Genomic DNA, 13,735 nt, shown 5'->3' with positions numbered 1-13,735 from the left:
GTTTAATTTTATAATAATCCTAAACATTTAATAGATTATGTTCATACACAGAGCAATAAGAGAGAACATGGAAGGTGTGAAATCAGCAGCTGATGATGGAAATGATGATCATCAGTTAAACTGTTATGGAATAGGTAAGTGAAATGTCTGTCGTTGTTAATATTATTTTGTCTATATTACTAACATGCGATTTGTGTTGTTTTTAAAAACATCTTGTGCTTGCTTTTTTAGTATTTCCTGACAATTGTGACTCCTATGGCGGACCACACAGTGTGGAATGCCTTACCACTATTTGGGAATCAAACGGTTGTTTAACTGATGGAACAAAATCTCCAGTTAAATTGGTAAAAAATGAAACAGAGGCCCTGGATTTGCTCAATGTTGAGTATGTAAACATTGCTTGTTTGTATTTGTTACAGCTTTTATAAGTATTGTTTTAATTGCAGTGAAGTTTTTATTACTTTTGAAACAATTCGAATGCAGGCTGATGGTGGTAACAAAGATAAAGGATTGGAATGTTATGGAGTTGGTTTGTATTTCTTGGATTTGTTTTGTTTATTGACTTGCTTTTACAATAATGCATTTTATTTCAGTTTATCCTGAGAATTGCAATTCCTATCATGGACCTCATTATGTTGAATGCCTTGTAACAATCTGGGAAGAAGTTGGTTGCCATTTCGAAGGTTATAGATATCCTGGCAACCTCACAGTTGAAGATGCTGATACATTGAAATCTTTAAATTTGACGTAAGTTGAATATTTAAGGAAAACTTAATATTCAAAATACAAGATTTATTTAGAGCTGTAAGGGAAAACATGGAAGGTGTGAAATCAGCAGCAGATGATGGAAGTGATGATCATCAGTTAAATTGTTATGGCTTAAGTAAGTTTTAGCAAACAACTTTGTGTTTGGTCTAAATATAATTTTAATTGTTCCAGTATTTCCTGAAAATTGTGACACATATTATGGGCCACACAGTGTTGAATGCCTTACCACTATTTGGATATCAAAAGGTTGTTTAAGTGAAGGAACAAAAGCTCCAGTTAAATTGGATCATGCTGAAAAAGAAATGTTGGATTTTCTCAATGTAAAGTAAGTATTTATGGAACAATTTGAAACATTGTATTATCATTCATATGTGTAATAATTTTTGTTTGGTTTCACCACAGTGAGGTTTTGGACAATTTCGAATTAGTTCAAATAGAAGCTGATAGTGGTGACAAAGATAGGGGCTTGGAATGTTATGGAATTGGTTTGTGTTTTTGTTTATTTTATGTTTTTTTTTTAGATTCATATTTTTTATCCATGTGTTTTCTTACAGTTTATCCTGAGAATTGTGAATCATATCACGGACCTCACTCCATGGATTGTCTCATCGCAATCTGGGACGATGTGGGTTGTGAGCACAAAGGTTATAGATTTCCCAACAACCTCACAAAACCTGAATGTGAATCAATGAAAAACTCAAATTTGACGTATGTTTAATTTAAAATAATCCTGAACATTTATTAAAATATGTTCATATACAGTGCAATAAGAGAGAACATGGAAGGTGTGAAATCAGCAGCCGATGATGGAAATGATGATCATCAATTGAATTGTTATGGAATTGGTGAGTAAAATGTCTGTTGTTGTTATACTAGGAACAAATTTTGATCAAATTACTTCTGCGGGATTTGTAACATTTTCATAAAATAACATTTTGTGTTTCTTCCTCTTAAGTATTTCCTGACAATTGTGATTCGTATAACGGACCACACAGTGTGGAATGCCTTACCACTATCTGGAAATCAAAAGGTTGTTTGGCTGAAGGAACAAAAGCTCCAGTTAAATTGGTAAAAAATGAAACAGAAGCCTTGGATTTGCTTAATGTGGAGTATGTAAACATTGCTTGTTTATATTTCGTACAGCTTCTATAAGTAATGTTTTAATCGCAGTGAAGTTTTTATTACTTTTGAAACAATTCGAATGCAGGCTGATGGTGGTAACAAAGATAAAGGATTGGAATGTTATGGAGTTGGTTTGTATTTCTTAAATTTGTGTTGTTTATTAAAGGATTCTCACAATACTGCATTTTATTTTAGTTTATCCTGAGAATTGTAATTCCTATCATGGACTTCATTCTATTGAATGTCTTGTAACAATCTGGGAAGAAGTGGATTGCAAGGTTGAAGGTTATAGGTATCCTGGCAACCTCACAGTCGCAGATGTTGATACATTGACATCTTTTAATTTGACGTAAGTTGAGTATTTGAGGTGAATTTTATAATCAAAATACAGTATTTTCCAATAGAGCTGTAAGGGAAAACATGGAAAGTGTAAAATTTTCAGCAGATGATGGAAGTGATGATCATCAATTGAATTGTTATGGCTTAAGTAAGTTTTAGCAAACAACTTTGTGTTTTGCCTAAACATTTTTTAATTGTTTTAGTATTTCCTGAAAATTGTGATACATACTATGGACCATATAGTATAGAATGCCTAACCACTATCTGGATATCAAAAGGTTGTTTAAGTGAAGGAACAAAAGCTCCAGTTAAACTAGATCATGCTGAAAAAGAAGCTTTAGATTTGCTCAATGTAAAGTAAATGTAAGTGTTTATAAAGGGAAAATTATAGCATTGTATTAACGTTCATATCTGTAATCATTTTTTGTTTTTTCCACAGTGAGGTTTTGGATAATTTGGAATTGGTTCAAATGGAAGCCGATGGTGGTGATAAAGATAAAGGATTAGAATGTTATGGAATTGGTTTGTTTTTTTCCACTTTGTGTTTAAATTAGTACTATCTTCTAAATCATTGTGTTTTATTTAAGTTTATCCTGAGAATTGTGAATCGTATCATGGACCTCACTCCATGGATTGTCTCATTGCAATCTGGGACGAAGTGGGTTGTGAGCACAAAGGGTATAGATTTCCCAACAACCTCACAAAACCTGATTGTGAATCAATGAAAAATTCAAATTTGACGTATGTTTAATTTTGGAATAATTTTGAACATTAAATTAAATATGTTCATACACAGAGCAATAATAGAAAACATGGAAGGTGTGAAATCAGCAGCTGATGATGGAAATGATGATCATCAATTGAATTGTTATGGCTTAGGTGAGTGAAATGTCTGTTGCAGTTTTAGTAAATACAAATATTGTTTAAATTACTTCTGTGCGATTTGTAACATTTATGTATAAAATCAATTTGTGTTTATTTTTTAGTATTTCCTGACAATTGTGACTCATATGAAGGACCACACAGTGTGGAATGCCTTACCACTATTTGGAAATCAAAAGGTTGTTTAACTGAAGGAACAAAAGCTCCAGTTAAATTGGTAAAAAATGAAACAGAGGCCTTGGATTTGCTTAATGTGGAGTATGTAAACATTGCCTGTTTATATTTCTTACAGCTTTTATAAGTAATGTTTTAATCACAGTGAGGTTTTTATTACTTTTGAAACAATTCGAATGCAGGCTGATGGTGGTAACAAAGATAAAGGATTGGAATGTTATGGAGTTGGTTTGTATTTCTTGGTTTTTTGTTTATTGACTTGTTGTTACATCGCTGCATTTTATTTCAGTTTATCTTGAGAATTGTGATTCATATCACGGACCCCACTCCATGGATTGTCTCATCGCAATCTGGGACGATGTGGGTTGTGAGCACAAAGGTATAGATTTCCCAACAACCTCACAAAACCTGATTGTGAATCAATGAAAAACTCAAATTTGACGTGAGTTTAACTTTGTAATATTCTTGAACATTTAATAAAGTATGTACATACACAGAGCAATAAGAGATAACATGGAAGGTGTGAAATCAGCAGCTGATGATGGAAATGATGACCATCAATTGAATTGTTATGGCTTAGGTGAGTGAAATGTCTGTTGCTGTTTAATTAGTTACAAATTTTGACTCAATTACTCTTGTGCGATTTGTAATGTTTATGTACAAAAAAACAATTCCTGTTTGCTTTTCCTAGTATTTCCTGAACATTGTGACTCGTATGAAGGACCACACAGTGTGGAATGCCTTACCACTATTTGGAAATCAAAAGGTTGTTTAACTGAAGGAACAAAAGCCCCAGTTAAATTAGTAAAAAATGAAACAGAAGCCCTGGATTTGCTTAATGTGGAGTATGTAAACATTGCTTGTTTATATTTCTTACACCTTCTATAAGTAATGTTTAATCACAGTGGGATTTTTGTTACTTTTGAAACAATTCGAATGCAGGCTGATGGTGGTAACAAAGATAAAGGATTGGAATGTTATGGAGTTGGTTTGTATTTCTTCAATTTGTGTTGTTTATTGAAGAATTCTCACAATGCTTCATTTTATTTTAGTTTATCCTGAGAATTGCAATTCCTATCACGGACCTCACTCTATTGAATGTCTTGTAACAATCTGGGAAGAAGTGGATTGCAAGGTCGAAGGTTATAGATATCCTGGCAATCTCACAGTTGAAGATGTTGATGCATTGACATCTTTGAATTTGACGTGAGTTGAGTAAATAAAGACAATTTTGTATTTAAAATTTATGCAATATTTTTTATAGAGCGGCAAGAGAAAACATGGAAGGTGTAAAGTCTTCAGCAGATGAGGGAAGTGATGATCATCAATTGAATTGTTATGGCTTAGGTAAGTTTTAGCAAACAACCTTGTGTTTTGTCTGAGTATAATTTTAATTGTTCCAGTATTTCCTGAAAATTGTGATACATACTATGGGCCACACAGTGTTGAATGCCTTACAACTATTTGGATATCAAAAGGTTGTTTAAGTGAAGGAACAAAAGCTCCAGTTAAATTAGATCATGCTGAAAAAGAAATGTTGGATTTTCTCAATGTAAAGTAAGTATTTATGGTAGAATTTAAGTCATTGTATTATCATTCATATGTGTAATAATTTTTGTTTGTTTCAACCACAGTGAAGTTTTGTACAATATCCAATTAGTTCAAATGGAAGCTGATGGTGGTGATAAAGATAGGGGCTTGGAATGTTATGGAATTGGTTTGTGTTTGTTTATTTTCTGTTTTTTTTTAGATTAATATTCCTTATTATTGTGGTTTCTTTCAGTTTATCCTGAGAATTGTGAATCATATCACGGACCTCACTCCATTGATTGTCTCATCGCAATCTGGGACGATGTGGGTTGTGAGCACAAAGGTTATAGATTTCCCAACAACCTCACAATTCCTGATTGTGAATCAATGAAAAACTCAAATTTGACGTGAGTTTAATTTTGTAATAATCCTGAACATTTAATAAAGTATGTTCATACACAGAGCAATAATAGAAAACATAGAAGGTGTAAAATCAGCAGCTGATGATGGAAATGATGATCATCAATTGAATTGTTATGGCTTAGGTGAGTAAAATGTATGTTGCCATTTTATTAAATAAAAGGTTGTTTAAATTACTAAACACCAATTTTTGTTTATTTTTTAGTATTTCCTGACAATTGTGACTCATATGAAGGACCACACATTGTGGAATGCCTTACCACTATTTGGAAATCAAAAGGTTGTTTAACTGAAGGAACAAAAGCTCCAGTTAAATTGGTAAAAAATGAAACAGAAGCCCTGGATTTGCTTAATGTGGAGTATGTAAACATTGCTTGTTTATATTTCTTACAGCTTCTATAAGTAATGTTTTAATCGCAGTGAAGTTTTTATTACTTTTGAAACAATTCGAATGCAGGCTGATGGTGGTAACAAAGATAAAGGATTGGAATGTTATGGAGTTGGTTTGTATTTCTTGGATTTGTTTTGTTTGTTGACTTGTTGTTACATCGCTGCATTTTATTTCAGTTTATCTTGAGAATTGTGAATCGTATCATGGACCTCACTCCATGGATTGTCTCATCGCAATCTGGGACGATGTGGGTTGTGAGCACAAAGGTATAGATTTCCCAACAACCTCACAATTCCTGATTGTGAATCCATGAAAAACTCAAATTTGACGTGAGTTTAATTTTATAATAATCTTGAACATTAAATAAAATATGTTCCTACACAGAGCAATAAGAGATAACATGGAAGGTGTGAAATCAGCAGCTGATGATGGAAATGATGATCATCAATTGAATTGTTATGGCCTAGGTGACTAGAATTTCTGTTGCTGTTTTAGTAAATACAAGTTTTGTTTAAATTTCTCCTTTGCGATTTGTAACATTTATGTATAAAAATCATTGTGTGTTTGCTTTTCCTAGTATTTCCTGAACATTGTGACTCGTATGAAGGACCACACAGTGTGGAATGTTTTACCACTATTTGGAAATCAAAAGGTTGTTTAACTGAAGGAACTAAAGCTCCAGTTAAATTAGTAAAAAATGAAACAGAAGCCCTGGATTTGCTTAATGTGGAGTATGTAAACATTGCTTGTTTATATTTCTTACAGCTTCTATAAGTAATGTTTTAATCACAGTGAGATTTTTATTACTTTCGAGACAATTCGAATGCAGGCTGATGGTGGTAACAAAGATAAAGGATTGGAATGTTATGGAGTTGGTTTGTATTTCTCTTTGTGTTGTTTATTGAAGAATTCTCACAATACTGCATTTTTTTTAGTTTATCCGGAGAATTGCAATTCATATCACGGACCTCATAACATTGAATGTCTTGTAACAATCTGGGAAGAAGTGGATTGCAAGGTCGAAGGTTATAGATATCCTGGTAACCTCACAGTTGAAGATGCTGATGCATTGAAGTCTTTGAACTTGACGTAGGTTAAGTTTTGTAAATTTTTTTTATATGGTTGCGTATTGTATTTTTGTTATAACGTTGTTCGCGATCAAAACATATTCCAACTTCGACTTCAAAAACTTATCGCACCCAAAAAGAGAGAAGGAAGTGTGGTGAGTACGTGACAAGCATGTGTCACACAGGAGTGCACACACACGCAACAAACACAATAATAATATGGCGCCTTATCTTCCCTGTAGTTGGCGCGCGGAACACACATTATAGCGTGTTATATGTTGAACCATAGCACCAACAATCGCTACAATTTTCAAAATGCAAGGTTTATTTATAGAGGTGCAAGAGAAAACATGGAAGGTGTGAAATTTTCGGCAGATGATGGAAGTGATGATCATCAATTGAATTGTTATGGCTTAAGTAAGTTTTAGCAAACAACTTTGTGTTTTGTTTAATTACTTTTTTAATTATTTTAGTATTTCCTGAAAATTGTGATACATACTATGGGCCACACAGTGTTGAATGCCTTACCACTATTTGGATATCAAAAGGTTGTTTAAGTGAAGGAACAAAAGCTCCAGTTAAGTTAGATCATGCTGAAAAAGAAGTGCTGGATTTTCTCAATGTAAAGTAAGTATTTATTAAACAATTTTAAACATTATATTATCATTATAATATGTAACTAGAGATGAAAGATCTAATGAGTGAGCTCATCCAAAACTAGTTAGTGTAGTATTATTAACCGTTTTACTACAACGCATACTTTTTCGTGTTTTCCAAACCGACTTCTAGCTAACACGTTTTAATGTCGCAACCCCTACATTTGTCTATAATCAACGCCACTGCTAATATGTGTCAAATAAATCTACTGGGGCAATTTTGAATCATTTTTAAAACCAAACCAGTGCAACACAATGGATTTGAATGAAAAAAAAACAAGTTTGATAAAGGATACATAAAATGTTTATGTATATTAACATATTATACATTTATTACCTAACTGCACACATTCATTAGTGTTTTAAATACTATAAAAATTAAAGGAGAAGTATGTGAAATACAGTTCTATGCATTATATCTCTTTCGTCTACATTTATAAAAGTTGGCATAGATGTCAATTCAGCAGTACTAAGGTGACAATATTTCTCTTAAATTTCGAAACTGGGCTTACAAGGCAACATTATGTTTATCCAGGTGACCTGGCTCAGCTTAAAGATGCAAAACATTATTTACATTCAATATTTCACTATGAAACTCATTTCTATATACAAAGAGTAAAACATGTTGTTATTGTATGATAACAATGTATTAAATAATTTAACAGATACAACCTCATTATTGAATGGTAATACCCAACAACTCTACTAACGCACAAAACAGTGATTTAAGATTGCCTTAGGATTCACATTTTAATAAACTCTGCGGTGACGTGATTAAAACTCATTTACAATCACAGCTTAAAACATAAATAAACCTCATTGAATAGTATGAATAGAGTATACTTTGCAGCTGATTGTTTTGTAGACACTTATTAGAATGTTAGAAGTTGTAGTGACCTGTAAAATTTGGGTGTCAAAACCTGTTACCTCAAACTTGTTTTCATAGTCATGGTGACAAGGCACCCTGGAACGCCTAACTGGATACCTATGAATAGTTGTACATAAACATGATGGGGTACTATGCTGATTTAGTTGACTGTAGAAATAACTAACCCATGTTTGATTCCTTGTTGCTATGCATAGAAAGCCATCTCTTTACTCTTCTATGAATTTGCTCTGCATAATAGATTATATACAGAACACAATATGACTTACAATGTACAAATTAATAATAAATATTGGTGCATGTCAGTCTTCATGTAAACTATGTTAATAACTTAATAACACCATTAACCTATGTAGGTAACCAAAATTAGTGCTGCTACAAGTGAAAATATGTAAACATCAGTATATCATTCTATTAAATGGACTTTATTTAGGAACTTGCAGGAAATTAATGCTTACTGTTATAAACACTGTGATTAATGGTCATTGAATAATCTGCAGTTAAGTATTCTATCTCTACAATGTTGAGTAGTATACCTTATTTCATAATGTTAACTGGTTATGGCAGAACTCCCCCCTGTTAGCATTACCTGAATTTGTTTGTGTGAAAGCAAGTACCAACTAACCGTGACAATGTAACATCCAGACTGTGGTGTAGAGTGTGGTCGATTTTCTAACCAAAACAAATGAAAACATAAACAGTGCAATACCAGTTCTCAAAATTGCAAGCGAAACTGGTGTTGGCCTGTAGAAGATGTCCCGATTTCAAGGCATTGACCACAAAAAAGACTAATTATGCACGTTTTAATTTAAAAAAATTTATTCCAAAATTTATAAATTTATTTATGATTGGATTTCAATCAAGAGATTAAAGAATAAATGCTAGATTTTAGAATTAAGATCAGTGCAGAAAAAAGTAGCCTAAAAAGGCAACAACAACAAGAACAACTGTTTGACAAAAAGGGATCTAGATGACTACTTACATGCTCAATAATTGTTCTTTGTTTCCACCACAGAGAGGTTTTGGACAATTTGGAATTAGTTCAAATAGAAGCTGATGGTGGTGACAAAGATAGGGGCTTGGAATGTTATGGAATTGGTTTGTGTTTGTTTAATTTATGTTTTATTTAGTTCAATTTTTTCAAATCATTACATTTTATTTCAGTTTATCCTGAGAATTGTGATTCATATCACGGACCTCACTCCATTGATTGTCTCATCGCAATCTGGGACGATGTGGGTTGTGAGCACAAAGGTTATAGATTTCCCAACAACCTTACAATTCCTGATTGTGAATCCATGAAAAACTCAAATTTGACGTATGTTTAATTTTAAAATATTCTTGAACATTTAATAAAATATGTTCCTACACAGAGCAATAATAAAAAACATAGAAGGTGTGAAATCAGCAGCTGATGATGGAAATGATGATCATCAATTGAATTGTTATGGCTTAGGTGAGTGAAATGTCTTTTGCTGTTTTAGTAAATACAAATATTGTTTAAATTACTTCTGTGCGATTTGTAACATTTATGTTAATAAACAATTTTGGTTTGCATTTTTAGTATTTCCTGAACATTGTGACTCGTATGAAGGACCACACAGTGTGGAATGCTTTACCACTATTTGGAAATCAAAAGGTTGTTTAACTGAAGGAACAAAAGCTCCAGTTAAATTGGTAAAAAATGAAACAGAGGCCCTGGATTTGCTTAATGTTGAGTATGTAAACATTGCTTGTTTATATTTCTTACAGCTTCTATAAGTAATGTTTTAATCACAGTGAGATTTTTATTACCTTTGAAACAATTCGAATGCATGCTGATGGTGGTAACAAAGATAAAGGATTAGAATGTTATGGAGTTGGTTTGTAGTTCTTGAATTTGTGTTTTTTATTGACTTGTTGTTACATCGCTGCATTTTATTTCAGTTTATCTTGAGAATTGTGATTCATATCACGGACCCACTCCATTGATTGTCTCATCGCAATCTGGGACGATGTGGGTTGTGAGCACAAAGGTTATAGATTTCCCAACAACCTCACAATTCCTGATTGTGAATCCATGAAAAACTCAAATTTGACGTGAGTTTAATTTTGGAATAATCTTGAACATTTAATAAAATATGTTCATACACAGAGCAATAAGAGATAACATGGAAGGTGTAAAATCAGCAGCTGATGATGGAAATGATGATCATCAATTGAATTGTTATGGCTTAGGTGAGTGAAATGTCTGTTGCTGTTTAATTAGTTACAAATTTTTACCCAATTACTCTTGTGCGATTTGTAATGTTTATGTACAAAAAAACACTTCCTGTTTCCTTTTAGTATTTCCTGAACATTGTGACTCGTATGAAGGACCACACAGTGTGGAATGCTTTACCACTATTTGGAAATTAAAAGGTTGTTTAACTGAAGGGACAAAAGCTCCAGTTAAATTGGTAAAAAATGAAACAGAAGCCCTGGATTTGCTTAATGTGGAGTATGTAAACATTGCTTGTTTATATTCGTTACAGCTTTTATAAGTAATATTTTAATCACAGTGAGATTTTTATTACTTTTGAAACAATTCGAATGCAGGCTGATGGTGGTAACAAAGATAAAGGATTGGAATGTTATGGAGTTGGTTTGTATTTCTTGGATTTGTGTTGTTTATTAAAAAATTCTCACCATACTGCATTTTACTTTAGTTTATCCTGAGAATTGCAATTCATATCACGGACCTCATTCTATTGAATGTCTTGTAACAATCTGGGAAGAAGTGGATTGCAAGGTCGAAGGTTATAGATATCCTGGCAACCTCACAATTGAAGATGCTGATGCTTTGAAATCTTTAAATTTGACGTAAGTTGAGTATTTAAAGCACGGTTGGCAACCTTTTTTATTACAGGAGCCAAATCGCAGATTTAGAAAATTCGCCTATTTTAATAACGATTCATTTACAAAACTGAGAATCAATAACAAAACCAGAATAAGAATATAAATGAGTTAAAACGGTAATGGTTGGTAGTGGCACCAACTGCGCAAACTCCTTTAAGATATCGAAGTTAGAATTAATGCCCCTCACAAATATGGCAAGCTGGGAAGTTTCTTTTGCATCGGTGCTTTCATCAAGTGCAAAGTTTTGAAAATTTTTGGCACAGCTGCGAAGCATTTGTTTTACGTCGGCAGACATTTTTTCGATGCTTCGTGTTAACTGTCCTGGTAGAGAGACCGATATTTCAGATTATGCTCCATTTCTCTGGACATACAATCTTAACAACCGTTAATGAACATTCAAAAATAAATTTTCCCTCGTAAAGGGTTTATGTGCTTGGTGATTAAAAAGCTGACTGCATACCTTGCAATGTGTTCTATTCTGTCTTTTCTCCTGACTTCTTAAAATTGAGCTTTGTCGTTCCAGGTCCCGTTTAAGTTTGTCCAGTTTGTTAATTCTAAGCTGCTCCTACTGTGTGTTTCTGGTGCTTTGTTTAGTAGTGCCGTTTTAAATAAAATTATTTGTTGACAGTCACAATATCTGCCCAGATTAAACATACTGGTTTACCATATTGCAGCGTAAAGAAATGTGTGTCTATAAATCATTAAGTTCTGTGCGTTCAATATTTATTTTTCTTTGTTTAGCTTCCACTGTAACTAATATTTTGCGGTACAGATATAGCTTACTCACTTCTCGGCAGTTTTAGTTACACTGATACCATATTATCGGAAGGCATATAAAGACAAACCCAATTGTGCGAAAATAATATTTTCTCCTGAGGGAGTTGACGTAACAATGGGCAGGATACAAAGTTAAGAATAAACCATCAAACTGATAACATGCCTGTGCAATGGTGATCAGACTAGACTTGGGAAAAACACAATAAAAACAAAAGCGACTCCCCACTGGAGCTTATAAGCAATATATTGTTCATAACGGACTGGGTTTAAGGAGGTTTACGAAACAGGCGCGGGCCAGTCAGAATGAGCTTGTGGGCCAGACCCGGCCTGCGGGGTGTAGGTTGCCGATCTTTGATCTAAAGGGAATATTATATTTATAATACAAGATTTATTTATAGAGGTGCAAGAAAAAACATGGAAGGTGTGAAATCTTCAGCAGATGATGGAAGTGATGATCATCAATTGAATTGTTATGGCTTAGGTAAGTTTTAGCAAACAACTTTATGTTTGGTCTAAATATTATTTTAATTGTTCCAGTATTCCCTGAAAATTGTGATACATACTATGGGCCACACAGCGTTGAATGCCTTACAACTATTTGGATATCAAAAGGTTGTTTAAGTGAAGGAACAAAAGCTCCAGTTAAATTAGACCATGCTGAAAAAGAAATGTTGGATTTTCTCAATGTAAAGTAAGTATTTATTAAACAATTTAAAACATTGTATTATCGTTCATATGTGTAATCATTTTTGTTTGTTTCAACCACAGAGAGGTTTTGGAAAATTTAGAATTAGTTCAACTGGAAGCTGATGGTGGTAACAAGGATAGGGGCTTGGAATGTTATGGAATTGGTTTGTATTTGTTTATTTTGTGTTTTTGTTTGGTCATATTTTAAAGTCCTTGTGTTTTATTTTAGTTTATCCTGAAAATTGTAATTCATATCATGGACCTCACTCCATTGATTGTCTCATCGCAATCTGGGACGATGTGGGTTGTGAGCACAAAGGTTATAGATTTCCCAACAACCTCACAATTCCAGATTGTGAATCAATGAAAAACTCAAATTTGACGTATGTTTAGTTTGAAATATTCTTGAACATTTATTAAAATATGTTCCTACACAGAGCAATAAAATAACATGGAAGGTGTAAAATCAGCAGCTGATGATGGAAATAAGATCATCAATTGAATTGTTACGGCTTAGGTAGGTGCAATGTCTGTTATATTTTTGGTAAATACAATTTTGTTTCAATTAGTGTTGTAGGATTTTTAACATTTATGTCTATAAAAAAATTGGGTTTATTTTTTTAGTATTTCCTGAATATTGTGACTCGTATGAAGGACCACACAGTGTGGAATGCTTTACCACTATTTGGAAATCAAAAGGTTGTTTAGCTGAAGGAACAAAAGCTCCAGTTAAATTGGTAAAAAATGAAACAGAGGCCCTGGATTTGCTTAATGTGGAGTATGTAAACATTGCTTGTTTATATTTCCTACAGCTTCTATAAATAATGCTTTAATCACAGTGAGATTTTTGTTACTTTCGAGACAATTCGAATGCAGGCTGATGGTGGTAACAAAGATAAAGGATTGGAATGTTATGGAGTTGGTTTGTATTTCTTGGATTTGTTTTGTTTATTGACTTGTTGTTACATCGCTGCATTTTATTTTAGTTTATCTTGAAAATTGTTATTCGTATCATGGACCTCACTCCATTGATTGTCTCATCGCAATCTGGGACGATGTGGGTTGTGAGCACAAAGGTTATAGATTTCCCAACAACCTCACAATTCCTGATTGTGAATCATGAAAAACTCAAATTTGACGTGAGTTTAATTTAAATAAT

The 13,735-nt window shown here is 33.1% G+C and overlaps 2 protein-coding genes across 2 annotated transcripts; both read left to right on the top strand.

Annotated features, from left to right (window-relative positions):
* The first annotated feature begins 684 nt into the window (after nt 1–684).
* Nucleotides 685–3,711, top strand: LOC149733947 (uncharacterized). Its single transcript, XM_089881257.1, has 15 exons — nt 685–883; nt 940–1,093; nt 1,171–1,253; nt 1,323–1,476; nt 1,531–1,613; nt 1,724–1,877; nt 1,939–2,021; nt 2,086–2,239; nt 2,295–2,377; nt 2,433–2,586; nt 2,669–2,751; nt 2,817–2,970; nt 3,026–3,108; nt 3,216–3,290; nt 3,575–3,711. Exons 1-15 carry the CDS (start codon nt 817–819, stop codon nt 3,709–3,711), a joined length of 1,701 nt encoding a protein of 566 aa, XP_089737383.1. The 5' UTR covers nt 685–816.
* Nucleotides 3,712–4,200: 489 nt separating this feature from the next.
* Nucleotides 4,201–13,709, top strand: LOC149733946 (uncharacterized). The gene is made up of 22 exons (XM_089880765.1): nt 4,201–4,491; nt 4,550–4,632; nt 4,689–4,842; nt 4,920–5,002; nt 5,069–5,222; nt 6,011–6,093; nt 6,204–6,357; nt 6,419–6,715; nt 7,028–7,110; nt 7,167–7,320; nt 9,251–9,333; nt 9,400–9,553; nt 10,370–10,452; nt 10,561–10,714; nt 10,776–10,858; nt 10,923–11,076; nt 12,288–12,370; nt 12,427–12,580; nt 12,658–12,740; nt 12,806–13,093; nt 13,201–13,354; nt 13,416–13,709. Exons 1-20 carry the CDS (start codon nt 4,319–4,321, stop codon nt 12,967–12,969), a joined length of 2,613 nt encoding a protein of 870 aa, XP_089736891.1. The 5' UTR covers nt 4,201–4,318; the 3' UTR covers nt 12,970–13,093; nt 13,201–13,354; nt 13,416–13,709.
* The last annotated feature ends 26 nt before the right edge of the window (nt 13,710–13,735 follow it).

The sequence above is a fragment of the Ciona robusta genome, chromosome 7 (genome assembly GCF_009617815.1).
Source record: "Ciona robusta chromosome 7, ASM961781v2".
NCBI classification, from domain to species: domain Eukaryota; kingdom Metazoa; phylum Chordata; class Ascidiacea; order Phlebobranchia; family Cionidae; genus Ciona; species Ciona robusta.
This window is presented reverse-complemented; position numbering and strand designations above follow the sequence as displayed.